This window comes from Pagrus pagrus, assembly GCF_965226575.1.
Source record: "Pagrus pagrus genome assembly, chromosome: 21".
In the NCBI taxonomy this organism is placed as follows: domain Eukaryota; kingdom Metazoa; phylum Chordata; class Actinopteri; order Spariformes; family Sparidae; genus Pagrus; species Pagrus pagrus.
In genome coordinates, this window is record NC_140208.1 from 17,530,494 (window position 1) to 17,544,774 (window position 14,281).

At 40.8% G+C, this 14,281-nt stretch overlaps 1 protein-coding gene across 1 annotated transcript in view; it reads right to left on the bottom strand.

Moving 5' to 3' along the window:
- snx29 (sorting nexin 29) overlaps positions 1-14,281 on the bottom strand; it is a 145,959-nt gene that overhangs the window by 25,056 nt on the left and 106,622 nt on the right. The window contains exon 19 of the mRNA XM_084342164.1: positions 3,959-4,099. Coding sequence (XP_084198290.1) covers positions 3,959-4,099 — 141 coding nt within the window. The remainder of the gene's footprint in view (positions 1-3,958; positions 4,100-14,281) is intronic.

Sequence of the window (14,281 nt, forward strand, 5' to 3'; positions counted from 1 at the left end):
GAATGGAGTTCGGATCAATAAGCGCTATGCTGTGCAGTGCTGAGACGTATTTCAAAAACTTACCAGGTAGCCTGACCTTCTCGTTCATTTTATTATCGTACGAGTGTCCGCAAACGGCCAGGATAAGTGATTATTATCCTCTCCTCCATTGTTGTTTTATTCAGTGTCCTGAAATCAGCGGCGTGAACGACATGAGAGAAACATCATGAATGTCAACGCCGATAGGCTTTTCGACACAGCGTCACACAAACATTTTGCTTGAGTTTAATATTTTCAACCCACTTGATGCGATTTTTCGCATCATCGCTTCAATTTACAGTGCAACAGACTGGAGTAGTTTACTTTGAAGATCCAGAAGACAGTGCTCTTAAAAACTCACTGTCAGCTCGACCTGTTGCATTGCAAACTCATTTTAAATGTGACTTTTTCAAAAAGTGACAGCCCATTAATGAAAATAAGGCAGGTTTCAATATTTTTCTTCTTTCAAATTCTTGAAGAAATCAGCTTTGCCAGCGTTTCAGAAGAAAAAAAGGCATTTTACATTTTTGCTAGGCCTCCGGACACAACATGTTTGTGAATAGTGAATGTCAATATCAACATAACAACTGTTTTTTCTTATACATAATCCCCAAATTTCAGGAAATCACAGCAGGACAGGGATCTTGTTTCGATAGTAAAGGCAACCCAAATGGCCAGAGAGTGGCCAGCTCTTGACTGCTAAAGTTAATCATCTCATCTCAATCTAAATGATTATTTGTTTTAATTGCTGAAGACTGACTGATGGCAAATCACTCCTGTAATAAGCAAAAAAGTGGAGATGGCAGAGGATCACCAGGAAAGATACCAGGTGTCTTAACGAAGTTATCTATTGCATTCTTTAACAGCGGTTATCATAAATACTATAAAACTTTAAAAACATCAGATTAAGCTGTATTCATTGTGTTAGTATCTTTTTAGAACAACAACAGCTCTATTTAGGCCTATTTAAAAATCCCAGCCTTCTACAGCAGCTCTTCTCTCCACTTCACCTGAAGAAGAAGCTCTTGGCTGCTCCAGACTCTCCAAAGTACTCGTAGAGAGTCACAAACAAACACCGACTGGATTGAAATAACAGGGAACTCAGAGCGGCAGGCCTGCTGATTACTGAGAAAACCACACACACTTGAAATACAAAAACACACACACTATGCTGCAGAGACTCAATTATGCAGTATAAAAACATAGTAGTACATGTAGAGACACACAGAGACAGTACAGCACCTCTGGACAAAAGGTTCACACGCAAAGGCAGTGTGTATCTGCTCTTTTATGCTGCTCAGCTTCAGCTTTCACAGAGAAATTCATGTTTTGCATTCACACACACATTGAACATACACACGCATACTTCTCCAATCTGGTACTTATCAAACTATAAGCCATAAAGCCCTCCACCTGCTACCTCATTTTACTTCAGTCTGGCCCCCGAAGGCCTTCATCTCTGGTTTTTGTTGGCAAGTTTCTCCAAAACTTCTTCTACTGGAGTAACTCGTTTCAAATAAGTGAGGAAATTATTACATTTAATTAATTTTACAGCTCGAAGGACTTCCTCATATCCACTAGTTTGTGGTGAATTAAAGATTCTCCTCAGCCCTGTCTATACTTGTGAACAGCTGTAGCATGCATGGCTTAGGTTATATAAATTTTGCGAAAGTTGATCATTAGATTGTTACTACAGCATCACCGTCAAGAGAACTTTCCCTCAAACTGAGTCCAAACTGTAAGTGGGCCAGAGACCTCTCCGCAAAAATGTGTGAATTTTTGTCCAGGCAGTAATAAGAATAAAGCACAAATCAATTAAAAGGTTTGTCTAATCCTGATCATTTCTGGTTTAAAAAGATGGACAGGGACTCATTTAATACACACATACACATACACATACAAGTGCAGATTTTTTTTTTAAATCGGAAAACATACGGATAAGTCTAAACATCACAGTAGGTCTCACACCTATCTGAAAAATGTAAGCAATGATAATTCGTAACTTATTGCTGCCAGCATGTGCAACCTGCTTACAGAATAAGCAGCAAGAAGTAAAGGAGATTTTAGGTTCTGTCGACATAATTTTAGGTTTTAGTATTAAACTAGAAGACAAGTGGATCAACAGGAAAGCTGGATCCTCACAGACCTTCAGCTCCACACCACTGCAGCAAGGGGAAACTTCAACCACTGGATGTGAGAAGAAAAATGTTTTTAAGTTACTCTGATATATTTGTTAGACTTTACAGGAAGTCCAAAGCAAGGGCTCAGTGTGTGTTGGTCTTTCCAGCAGCGTGTGGTTCGCATGCTTCAAAATGCGGTCAGAGTAACAAAGCCACGGCTGCTTTCCCTGGAGTGGTGGCTGACTTCCTGGAGATGGTGAAAACCAATAATTCACACAAACCTGCAGAGTAATGGGCTTTCAGAGAGCTTTCCAGGACACAATGACACAGACTGTCTAGGCCTTTGACAGAAACTTGCACTTCCTCATGATACCATACGGTTATGCGCGCACACACACACACATACACACACAACCTTTACTCTTATTTGCAGCTTCTGCGACTAAACGTTCAAACCGTGAAAGCACAATGTCTTTGAAGGTGGGGAGTCAGACCGAAGCTTTTGGCTGTGGCAGCGCCAAATCCAACCAGCCAGAGAATCGGGGTCAGAACCAAATTAGCTCCAAAAGGTTGGAGGGAGACAGAGAACAGGATAAAAAGGGGGAGCAACAAGGGGTGAGGAGGAGGGGAGAGAGAGAAATGGGACTTCTACGCGTAACTACAAAGGTAAGTGAGTCATGGGGACCTGGAGCAGCAATTGTCCGCCGTAGGTTTGGTGTGTGTGTGTCAGCAAAATAGAAAAAGATGAGGCAGTGGTGTTTAACTCCATCTAATAACCACTGTATTTGCTAATATTTGGACTATTCACTAAAACCCCTGGCTTTTAAATGTGCAATCAGAGCTTAGCATCCATAACTAGGCACAGCAAGTCTGACAAGCTCTGGATTCCTCCACATGTGAGCTGTAAACACTGCACTTAAAGTGTTTGGAGGGTGGTGTTTATTATAAGGGTTTTCTAAAAGAAGCTGCAAATGTTAGCACGTCCGGATAACTATCTTAGTAATGTACCTACACTAGTAAGCTAACCCAGTATTACTTCCAAGGCCAAGAAGCATTTCATTGGCTAACTACTTTATTTTGAGCTGTAACAATTTACATTATAAAAAACCTCCATTCTCAATAGCACATGCACCGTGGTGTAGTCTTTCGTCACTGTGTGGAAGGTACTAAATCAAAATATGAGCACTGTTAGCACTATTATCCTGCTCTGTGTTGGATTTGAATGCAGCGTTAGCTTCAGTATTTTAACACAATATCATGTACGTAGCCATTGTGTGCCTAATTTAGAGCTCTTTGACAAGATTCACATTAAAAACAAGTCAGTTATTAACATTAAAATGTCAGCTGGATGTGCTATAGTATTTTCAACCAACTCATGGAACTAACTTTAGCTTACTTAGCTAGCTACAGCTTATATTTACAACACAACCGTTCTCATTTCAGCTGACAAAATCTTCTGTCGATGGCTAGAAATTACTATTCTGCGTGTGACTGTACATTTTGTAAACTAGAGCCCGAGAGACATTTCCGTTGGCCTATGCTATCAGCAGATATTGGCCTACAAGCGATTATAAGTGTTTGTGATCAACATTTGAGGGATTATTGCAAAAAATGTGTGCATATTGGCCAATATATCAATATAGGAACATTTAACTTCTTAACATTAGTATTTGCATCAGCCCCCCATTTCTTTTGTCCATCATCATCAATAGGAAGTTAACCAGCATTGTTTATGTACAACTACACTTTGACAGAGAGACAGTCACAGAGAAAGACCAACAATCAGTCACACAAACACGTAATTATTACATTTAACTCACCTTGTTCCCTATGGCTTTCTTGGGTGGGAAGTTGAAGGTGTCCACCTGTGGAAACTGGGTTCTCAGGTGGTTGTGGAGCTCCCTGAACTCAGTGTAACGTCTGTATACATTCCACTCGTTGTCCAGGATACGGATGTACACCTGAGGACAAGAAAGGCACATCATCGTCATCATCATCATCATAAGAAGAAGAACAAGCATCAGTGGCATGTCGTGACTTGACCAAATCACTCAGTGCTCAAATCTCTTTTCAAATGCAGCACTGCAGAGACAAACTGAGCGCCTGTACGCTGAGTTATTCCAGTAAACCAGCACCCAGGCTTCGCCTCTCTATGAGAAGCGACTAAACCAGGACTCAGTAATCTCACATTCTAATGGATAAGAAAAAAAACATTTTTCATTAAGCCCTTACAGTGCCTCACAACACAGAATATAAATGAGATGGGTGAAAGAATGACTTCCTCTCATCCTCATAAATGTACATTTTCACTTACATACTGCAACACATAAGAGAGAAAGAGTCTGTCTATAGGCATGACTGTGCTGCCACCATTTCCACGCACCATTAGCTGCTTTATTCAGACTCACGAAAGATAGAGAGAGCTGGGAGAGAGGGAAAGATGAGCCTATTACAAGAAAGAGAGGGAGAAACAGAGCGGGAGATGGGTTCCATTTTCACAGTAAAAAACACAGAGACAAAAGGGAGAGCAGAGCTGCTTTTGAGAATTCAATTTCAAAATGCCCAACCACAAAAAACACAGACTTGATGCAGGTACTGAAAACAGAAATTGATTTAAAAATCGACCAAATGTACCCAGGCACAGCTCCCCCCTGCCAGGCAAATATGAGGTAAATAAAAAGGCAAAAACATCAGAACTGCGGCACAATGTCGAACTGCATGTTCCCTCCTGAGCTTTGTCATTATCAGCAAGAAAGCAAACATGAAAAGTCAAGAAAGTAGAATGGATTGGAGGGACTGAAGTGCGTCAACACCAGAGGCCACAACAACAGCGTGTGAACGAAAGGAGAATCTAGAAGTACCAGGACGTTCCAACAAGAGTATCTTCTTGTCAGCGGTCAAAAATTGAAAATGTTGCATGAGACAATTCAAGATTGATGCCCCTCTCACACAGTGATTGTCCAGATGTAGTGAAGAGAGAACGTGAGCAATGTTTGAAACGTCTCTGCAGCAGCAATACGGCTCGCTCTATCGCTCTGTTGGTCAGTCAACAAACATTTCTTCACCCTTTCACAGCCACCCTAGGAGGCTGAAATTGGGCATGGAGGTCAAGTGTGTTTGTGTGTTTGTGTGTTTGTGTGTGTTTGTGTGTGTGTGTGTGTGTGTGTGTGTGTGTGTGTGTGTGTGTGTGTGTGTGTGCGGGTGCGTTCATGCCGACAGGCTAAAAGGGGGTGATGCAATGGCCAAGTGCGAATCACCAAAATGTGCACAACTTCCAAATGGATTTAGAGACTTGCACAAGATTTTTTGGAAAGGTTGGTCACAAGCCAAAGTACAGCTGATCAACTGTTCATGTCAATTGACCAATTGACAGAAGTGGGTCAATTGGTCAATTGACCCAGGAAATTATAGGAGTGGCCTATAATTTCCTTGGTATTTCCATCTGGTCATTGGTCCAAAAAGCTGCGTCCATATCAATGAGGCTGAAAGTGTGCATAACTTAGTTTTACTGAGCTACTTCTGGTACTTTCCATGTGTAAAGTTGAGCGCAGCACTATAAATAGCCTGTCATTAGTTAGCTCTTGACACACTTCATAAAAGACATTTGATGTCATTCAACGCCCTTTTCAAAAGTGCAGACAACAAACTGTCAGAGCTACAGCACAGGAACTCCACCGCATTTGGGGTTTTGACGGACACAGGGGCTTATGAGCAATGACAGTTTATTTTCGTTTGGAGATGGCTGCTCCTTTACCAAGAGATCTTTTGTCAGCATGTGCAGTCTGGGTTACATGGTAAACATGAAAAAATGTGACATTTTGGACAGCCATTAAGAGGAGACAGGCAGCTGAAGCTTTGTTAGCTGTCCACCATGTTAATACATCAGCATCAGTGACAGACACGTCTAGACATCGTTAATGTTATAAAAAGAGATCAGAAAAAGAAACTTCACAGTATAGGCGAATAAATGATCTAAAAGCATGTACCATCATTGAAATGGACATCTACTGAGTAAGTGGGAGGTGGGAAAGAATACCATGTTTTTTATTCAAATCCTGTGCTTGCTTCTCAATGTCTTTATCCATTACTGTTCTCTTATTTACAGTATCCTCACTGAATAGTAGGAACATATGCTCCAGGGGGATAGGATTTTTATATAGTGGCACACTATAGGCACACTGTAATCATGCTCCAGTTCAGTTAGCTAGATGTGCAAATACATTGCACCTAAGGCAGCTACAGTATGCTGACCTTCTTCATGTTTTACATATTTTAATCTTTTATTAGTCCAGCACCTTAAACAGTCTTTGGATGTGCACAACTACTAACTATGCATTATTTATATAGTGGTACAAACACATATTTTATATACTGAATGAAAACTTCTTTCTGATCTGAAGACAAAGAAATCAAATCAGCTCCTTTAATTTGAAAGAAACACCAAACAGCAGAAGACACAAACATACTGTATGAGGTGAAAACTACAGGTGCACAATGGGAAATCATTGCAGTTTAGCACACTCATTGTACTGAGGCTACGTCTTCGTAGTTACAGCTGTTAAATCCAAACCCGCATACACAGAGATACACAATCCAGAACTTGCCTCAGAATCATGGGGCTCTATCTTACGCTCACTGCAAAGCGGCGCACAGTTCAGGCCAACACAGTTGTAATTTTCAAGGCTAGCACCCACGTTGTGTAAAAAACAAATGTACTTGCGCCCACCTGTGCACCCCTGGGCGTGTTGGTCTTAAAATGAGTTGTGGTCAGGCGCACTGATGGCACATTGTTATCTTGAGGCGGCAGAAAGCGACAGCGCCATAGACCAACAAAAAGCTGGTCTAAAGTAAAAGGCGCAGTCTGTTTCCTGCTATTTAAAGGGTGCATTTTCAGACAGTAAGATGCTCCTACACAGGCGGGTTGCATACGCTCTGATTTTCAGTTTTGAAAGGCTGCTTTCCATTATATTAAACATTTCAGTGCACACAATGTCACCGCAACAAATATCGTGGCACATTTAATCAGCAAAACTAACAGCTGTAGTTATAAACTCTCCAAAGGAAACAGAACTTAACTTTTAGCTTCTGAAATACATATGTTTAGACAGGATCTCAGGATTTATCAGGACAGCTGCTTTACGCCAAACTATTGTACTGTTTAATCTGAACGGCGTGTGTGACGTTTTGATGTGTAGTACAACACAGAACATTAACATGAAATACTAACCGATCCTAAATCTAAACAGAGGCCCATGATGTTTTTAACTTTTCCTCAATATCAAAGTTATTCAGTGATAGTTGTCTGTACATCCACGTTATCACAGCGAACAGGAAGTGCTAGTAGATAATTCGGTATACTTTTTGTGGTGTCAACTCTCTTTTTCGTCTGGGAGGTTGCACAGTGACAGACATCTCACAGTTACTTGTATGAAAAGCAGCTGCTCCAAAGGAAAGATGGGAAATCTAGTAAATGACAGTAGTCGCTGACAGGATTGAAGGAGACAAGGCCGCTAATGGACTGGAGACCTGTCATCTCAGCACTTTGTGTCTGACCTACAGAAGCACATCTAAGTTTTTACCAACTTCTTTTTTTGCAAGTTAAGAGAAGGACTGACTTGGTGTGGTCTGGCTGCGTGTGTGTGTGTGTGCGTGTGTGTGCTATGCTTTCTTCGAGCTTCTTTTATAGCTGACTAAACTGGGCCATCATGCATTATCCAGGACATATCACAGCGTCTTTGGCTTTATTTTGGAATTCTGTGTACACAGATATTTTAAGCACTTGGATAAAGAAGAAATTAAAGTTTTGGTATTTTCAGCTTTTGACAGACGGCCAAAAAAATAAAGCAAAACGGTCAATGTCACCAAGTGAATTTGGCACCTACAGTACAGGTAGATTAATTTTTCACAAATCACCTTGATCAGATTTTCATAACTCACAACTTAAGCTGAGACATGCAGTGTTAATTTTATTCCTCACCTTCACAATCTCAAATGCGCTTTGTACAAACACACAGGGAAGATGAATTTAAAGACATACACATCTGCATGCTTTGCCTCAATCACTTCATCACAAAGCTGATTGATAACTGCAGCATTAAGGTGACACATTTCATTATGTGTTCCACACACCAATAAATATTCCATACGTGTGTGCTGAAATACCCTACTGAACATTAAGCCCTCCAAGCACCAAAAATATCAGTGCATTTTAATCACCTTTAAAGGGGCACTTCATAGTTCAATTCAAACTTAGCAAGTAATAATATTCCATAATGAGGTAATAATACAAACTCAGAAGTATTTATCTTTTCCATAACTGAATAAACAAGCTGTTCTCAGAGGAAAATAAGGTCCCCAGAACACTGTTTGAAGCTAGAAAGGTGGCAGGGTCCGCCAAATATAAACAAAGTAAAACAGTATGAATCGTCCTTTAAGGTCAGTTTGTTTATCAGTTTATTCAGTCATAAAAACAAAGAGAGTTTGCTTATTAAGTTTGTTCAGAAATAAAAAAAAAAACCTTTAACTTCTGACACAATCCACTTCACAGACCTAAAAGTAACATTTGAATTTGAACGAGTGTGTGTGACGTGATATCCTGGACTAAAATGTAGCTCGAGTCAAATTTAGTAATCCTCATCAGAATCATACATAATCCATAATGAATATCCTGCACATCCTGCTTCAAAGACCAGACTGTTCCTACTGTATGAACCAGCCACATGTAGCCTCTCGGGTCTGAATACACATTAGGCGCTGTATTAACAAAGATGTGATGATAGAATGGGCCCCATAGTGTCTGTAATTTCTCAGATGTCGAATGGCTCCACACATATGGCAGTATTAGCACAGCGAGCTTAATCCACTTTACACCGTCTCATTGGCATACTTATTTATGGCAACACATTAGCCTCTGCACACAGCTACCAGCTCTCTCCTCCTGACTAATCACAAATAGTCTTTCATTATCTCCGACAAAAATCTTGGCAACGTCCAAACTGCAGCGTCCCTGAATATTTGAGCACCGGCGCTTTGATATCTCGAATGAAAGCCGTCTTCAAACGGGGGACGGGGGGCTCTAATCATGGTTCAGAGGGACCTCGTGGAAAAGGGTTGATGGGTTTTGGCTGTTGTTGAAAGCTCCACAGTGATGGACACAGTCCTATTGTCAGTATTTAAATGGCTTATGAGAATTTCTGAGAAAGCGTAATAATATGTGTGATGAAGATATAACCTCAATGGTCAACATAAGAAGGAAAATCCACCTTTGGTTACTGAAGTATCAGCAATTTAAGATGCTGAGAAAGGTTTTCTTTCTCAGTGAAGTGCTGTAATACTTCAGTATACTGATTTTTCTCCCCAAAAATTGACTCACTGAGTTCAGGTGCAAACTCATTGCGTTTAGCTTCACGTTCAGCCACCCACACTGTAGCAAAGTGAAGGTCAAGAAAAAGAGAGTGCTGCTCCTTAGTCCTAACACTACAATTTCTTATTGAGTAACAGCATTTTTTATCTATTGAGATTAATGTAGGTGCACAAAGTTGTCCCTGCCTCTTGCACGATGGATTTCTCACTCTATGATACTAAACTGCAGGAAACAAGTGCTCACTATTTTGAGTCTGAGGAGGAATCCACAGGAATACATCAAATGGGTGTAGAGACTGGAACTGTAAGAGTGACCCATTATATGCTTTACATTCACATCAGCAATGGGCACTGGGAGCCCAACACACTGTAGGATTGATTCAAGTATAAAATGTACAACACAAACCAAACAGGCAACTAAAAAAATGGGCCAAAATGTTTCCTGTGTAGACACACTGTAAACCTTTCCATTTTGTAGTTTATATCTTCATGTGTCTTGTTTTACTTACCACTTCTTCTCTTTGTCTGTTTTCCCCGTCTTTTTCTGTGTACACCTGTGTTCCATTAATTAATCATTCCTGTGTTTACCCCTCTCACTCTTTGTTGGTTCGTCTGTGTCTCCTGTGCCTGTTCCCCAGTCGTCATGTGCTCCCTGCATTTATCCACAGTTTTTTTCCTTGGACTTTCCTTTGCCTGCTTTTTGTTGCTTGCTTTTTGGATTTTTGGACATGGGTTTCCAGCATTAAAGCTAACTTTTTTTGTTCTTTTACCTGCCTGCCCCTGAGTGTCTTGCTTTTGGGTCCATCTTTGTGTAAACTGTTTCAGTTCACACAAAAAGCAGGCAAAGGAAAGTCCAAGGAAAAAGCTAAAGCAAAATAGAAAAAGTGAGGACAAACCAGAAAGCCAAAGGGAACAAATCAGGAACACACAAGGAGCAGGAAACAGGAACAGGAGACACAGACGAACACAGGCTTACATAAAGATGAATGATTAATTAATAGAACACAGGTGTACTCAGAAAAAGGGCGGTAAAACAGACAAAGAGAGGAAGTGAAAAGTAAAGACACGAGGATATAAACTACAAAATAAAACAGAGAATGACCAAACCATGACAGTTTGCTCGTCTAAGTGTTCCAAGTCAAATTCACCAGACCAAACTGCACAACCTTGTTGTAAATTGCTCATTTCAATGTGATGAACGCCACCTGTTGAGGAGTAGCTTCCACGTTCATTTGAGATTAAGGATGTGATCAGTGGTTCTGCTCCACTTGTTGGAAAGCGTCACATTCACAAAGGTGTCACCCAAGAGTAAAAAGCGGAAATCACACCGCGGAAATCCTGTTGTCAGAAACCAACAGACGTAAAGAAAATTAATTTAGCAGTGTTAGCAGTCGTGTAGTCTGTGGCCCAGAACAATTCAATAATGTTAACAATGCAACGACAGCTGTACTGTGACAGAAGAATAGTTTGAATTGAAGTTAGATGCTAAAAAACACACCAGTTTCTCATACTGTTCAGTGCTGCAGGACTGTATTCCCCCTCTGCCTGAAAACACTCTGTTTCAGCTCACACAATCTCACATCAATTCTTGTTTGCCAAACTATGCATAAATTACGCAAATATGTGACATGGTGATGTAGCGTGATGTCAAGAAGTCACGGAATTAAAGGCGGGACTACTGACGAGGCGTTTTCATCACTTCAGGAGCAGTGTTTTCTGTGGGAGAGAGGTAGTGTAGGTGTTGACTTTGAGCTTTTTAACTTTCAAGATCCTTCACATACACTAAAACCTAGATCAGAAGTAAAAGCACCGCAGTAAAGGAAAAATACAACAGGTCTCCTTTGAACTTCAAGTTCATTCAAAATAAGGCACTATCATTTTCCAGTCAACACGTGTCTTTGTCCTGTGAAAAAAGGTCAGACAGCTAAAACTGTTTGTAACTCGCAAGACAGGTCTGAACCAGTCAAGAATTTAATCCGCACCAAAGAGAAAAGTCTGAGCACAGGGAAGTCGGCGAATGCAGCAAGTTGTCTTAAATCATTCGTATGTGCCACTTCAGAACAGACGTGTCCATACGAGTGGTTCTTCAACGAGGCCAACTCTTTCAGACCTCAAACAATTCAAACTTTTCAAACAAAAAAAGCACTTTTGAAGTGGACCGTCGTCAAAAAAGATCAGAAATCTTCTTGTTATCTAGAAAATAGAAATTTCATCACAGAAGCTGTAAAAGAAAAGTATTGTCCTTAGGTGTGTCCTGAAATACTGACCCTGTGCTTTTTTTTAGATGCTCACTGAAATGAGTTGGACTATTTCATGTGGATCAGTGGTGACATTTAAGATGAAACCTCACTGAGCGAGAACAAGATTATTACTCTTAGCTGAGGCTCAACATATGCGCACATAGAAATGATAAAGACAGAGGAAATAAAATGGCCAACAGACATCAAATGAACAATTTAAATCAGTTCCTCTGTTTGAGTTTGTGCATATGTGTGTTTTCTTTTGTACTTGACATTCAAGCGATAATTCATTTCAACAATTGATTAGGAGAGATTCTACTCTCAGTTATCAAATCATATTAACTAAGCCTGAACAGTGACACTATAATAAAAGCTGTGCTGTGTTTTCCCAGCCTGCCTAGCTGTTAAAAAGCCTAGCGTGTCCTTTCATTTATTCATTAAGACCCCCATTAGCGGACACCTCAGCGACTGCAAGCTGAGGTCTGCATACACACAATGATACATGATTCAAAGTAACTAATTGCATGTCTGAAATGTGTGAAAATGTTCCAGAAACACACATGAAGCTGAGGAGAATCTTATCCAGGGTGACAGACACAGCGCGGCGTCTTCCTGAGGAAGGCAGCACTTGCATACCGTGAAATAACTTCAGAAAGAAAAGATCTGAACTAGGAAGTCTGTGAACGGATAATTGCAGCTTTTTCTTTGCTTGACATTCAACTCGATCTTTAGCCTGAGGGTATTCCCGACAAGCAGGTGGAACCCGGAGTAGTCGTGAGCCACAACTGAGAATTGCAGAAAGTGCAGATGATAATGATGTCTCTCTCCCTGCTGTATCTCCCTGAGAAGACCCTGGTCTGTTGTTCCTCTATCTGACAGGCAGGCTAACTGTAGGAGTTCCTGCGTGCAAACCCATTTCCAGCACCACAGGAGAGCCACACAGAGAGCCCTCTTGCTCACTTCACAGTTGGAAGGCTATGAAAGGCACAGGAATAAGATGGCTGACGTCTTTTTTGACCAATGAGCAATATTGCCACACTGGTGCTTGGAGCAAGCAAATAAAATCAGTTCAATCCATCTGCTTCTGAGCCGTTATAGCAAGTTCTGGTTGACTTAAAAGAAATGTAACACCGGTTGAAGGTGTTGATCCGACCAGAAGGAAGCAAGAACGACAACAAATTACAGGAAGAAATTAGCGGGTATTCATTGCAACCCATTAAAAAACAATTAGAACAGCGGGAAGAGAATGAAAAAGAAAAGCTTTGGAGCCCAAAAGAGACAAAAGAGGCTGTCTTTAAAAGGTGTGTTGAATGTGTTTTTTAGTAACTGAAGGAAAATGAGTGAGGAAAAGAAGAAAGCGAGCCAAGTCCAACCAACGCAGAGCCAGCAGAGCCTCATGTCATCCTCCTCCCTCTTCACAGATCATTGTAGGCCAACACATTTGCCCAATTAGGCAGAAAATAGAATCCATTTGGAGGTTTGGAGAGGGGACGGTAGCAAAGGACCACAAGAAATGAAGAAATGATTGCATGTGTGCCTGCAACCACCATCGCACGCAAGCATGGTACTTTTTAGCCATACTAGTGGAGAGGGTTGATAATGTTAGTTAGTCGCTCAGTCCTCTACTTTATCCAGACTAAAATATCTCAACAACTACCTGATGGATTGCTGTGAAATCCTGTACTGACATCGACGGCCCATAGAGGATGAACCCTGATGACTTTGGTGATCCCTTGACTTTTCCTCTTGGGCCAACGTGAGGTTGAGGTTTGTGTTGTTGTGTTAAGTCACATTGAGTCACGTCCTGAGAAGATGAATTATAGTAATTTGAGTAATGCGCTGATATCTAGCGCTGTCATCAAGTCAAAATAAAAAAGAATTGCCATTTATAACCAAAAACCTGCTAAACTAAAATTTCCATCAACTTCAGCTGTATTTGAACTTTGTGCTTGCTAGAAAGGTAACCCCACTCTAAACTAAGATGGTGACCGTGGTCAACATTATACCTGCTGAACATCAGCACGTTGACACTTAACACTCATTGTGTTAACATGCTGATGCTGAATTAGCTGTTACTGTAGCTAACTCTGGTTGGACTACTTTGAATTGTGTGCTTTTCCTGTCAAAATAAACAATAAACAAACAAAAAACTGACAAGGGCTGAAGGAGATCTTCTAATTGATATAAAAAGCAATTAACTAAGAGAACTGAGAGTAAGTCTAGAAAGATAGAGGCAATACAAAGAAAAACTGTCTTGGAGAGACAATGCCAAAGACAAAAAGGAGAGAGGGTGATTACTACCTTGACTGCAGTAAGGATGTTTATTTTAGAGCTCTGCCGCTCCTGACATCCTATAGAATTAGACACTGTGAGGAGAAGAGCAAGCGGATGCAGATGAACAAGAGACAAGAAGGAGGAGGAGGGAGGTGGAGGACTGTTGTTGAAGGTATGGAGATGAGGAAGAGGAGGAGGAACTAAAGACATCCAAGACAAGGGGCAACAATAGTTAAACCTGCAAAGAAACAAAAGAAAAAAGGGTGG